This window comes from Anopheles moucheti, chromosome 3 (assembly GCF_943734755.1).
Source record: "Anopheles moucheti chromosome 3, idAnoMoucSN_F20_07, whole genome shotgun sequence".
Lineage (NCBI taxonomy): Eukaryota > Metazoa > Arthropoda > Insecta > Diptera > Culicidae > Anopheles > Anopheles moucheti.
Genome location: NC_069141.1, coordinates 3,015,524 through 3,016,916, shown reverse-complemented (window position 1 = coordinate 3,016,916; position 1,393 = coordinate 3,015,524). Strand labels below are relative to the sequence as shown.

Here is a 1,393-nt window from a genome sequence, read left to right as displayed (position 1 = left end):
GGGGCAAATAAGATAGTGACCGGAAAACCTATCGGTGCTACGATTTGGGTAGCGAAAACGTGCCCACCGTGGCAATCCTGCGTGCTGGACACGATGCGGGACAGGGCAATGAAACACTGCCGGACAACAAGATCATTGCGACCGAGCTAGGCAGGAAAGAAGTGCTGAATAAATATATGAAGCGAGTGATGCCTTACGCGCAGATGATAAGCGATCGGAGGGCCGGGAAAGCAGGCAATGGATGTGACGATGGATTTCGACGAGCACGATATACTGAAGGAAAATTACACATATCTGTTCAACACGCTCGAGGTAGATGTATTAGAGTTCAGATACACGCACGAATCGGATACACCGGAAAAGACGCGAGAGGAGGTCCGACCCGGTGTACCGTTTATCGAATTCAAGGTTCTACCGTTCGTGACAGTAACATTCGAGAATCCGGTCGAACGATCCGGCTTGTTTGCGGTCACTATGAATCTGTCTGATAGATGTACGAGCGAAACGCTTAAAGAGAAGCTTGCGAAGCAAATTGGTTTCAAAGGTAAGTGTTTTTGGAGGACTGTTGTATGGAAAGCTTCGATTACAAACGATAAACCTGTACTATCCTCTTTCAATTTCAGCTGACTTGTCGGCTCTGGAAATTATGCGATACGAAGATCCGGTACTGGGACCGCGCAGTCTACCCACGTTTCAGGACTACCGGTCTGGCAAGGTGACCATCGAGGAAGGAGATTTAATGGTGGATATGGAGAAGCAGCAAGTTCTGCTTAGCAATCGCACCATCAAGAATATGAACATCGGTACGAATTTTATCTACGTTATCAATTGAGGCTGAGTGCGCGGCTGCACGCTTATATTTATCTTGAACTACGAGTGAAACACATCGGCCTGGTCGGAATAACAAAAAAAAAAATACATGAATCCTTGAATTTTTTTATTCTTAATAAAACAAAATCACTCTAGCTACTATTTCTATGTTCATGTATCTTTAGGTCAAAGTCAGAAAATCAAAGTCGGAAAGTCCGGTTTTCATACATAAAAAATACTAAATATATTTTTAACGTTCAAGTAGGCAACCGGGTAACCAGGGTATTTTTTCAACTGAAAACTGCAATTTATATTGATTCATTGCTTGTATTGACCTGAAATTTTCAGTAGCCTTCCAACTTTAATCGTGCTTTCGTCATTCTAGCTGTTCTATTTAATTATAAACTGATGTATTCCATAAAACCGTTTGGGGGCTCTTCAAGCAATACGAAGAATTCAAGGAAATATAGAAACAATTCGGCATTTTTCTCTACTCATTTGCTAAACATTGATAAATTGAAATGCGAAGCTGCCAACTTTTGCATTGCATACTGTCAAACCCGTGAGAGCGATCGCCAGCGCA

At 42.5% G+C, this 1,393-nt stretch overlaps 1 protein-coding gene across 1 annotated transcript; it reads left to right on the top strand.

Moving 5' to 3' along the window:
• The first annotated feature begins 216 nt into the window (after window positions 1–216).
• On the top strand, window positions 217–906 carry LOC128304872 (leucine--tRNA ligase, cytoplasmic-like). The gene is made up of 2 exons (XM_053042113.1): window positions 217–544; window positions 624–906. Exons 1-2 carry the CDS (start codon window positions 238–240, stop codon window positions 830–832), a joined length of 516 nt encoding a protein of 171 aa, XP_052898073.1. The 5' UTR covers window positions 217–237; the 3' UTR covers window positions 833–906.
• The last annotated feature ends 487 nt before the right edge of the window (window positions 907–1,393 follow it).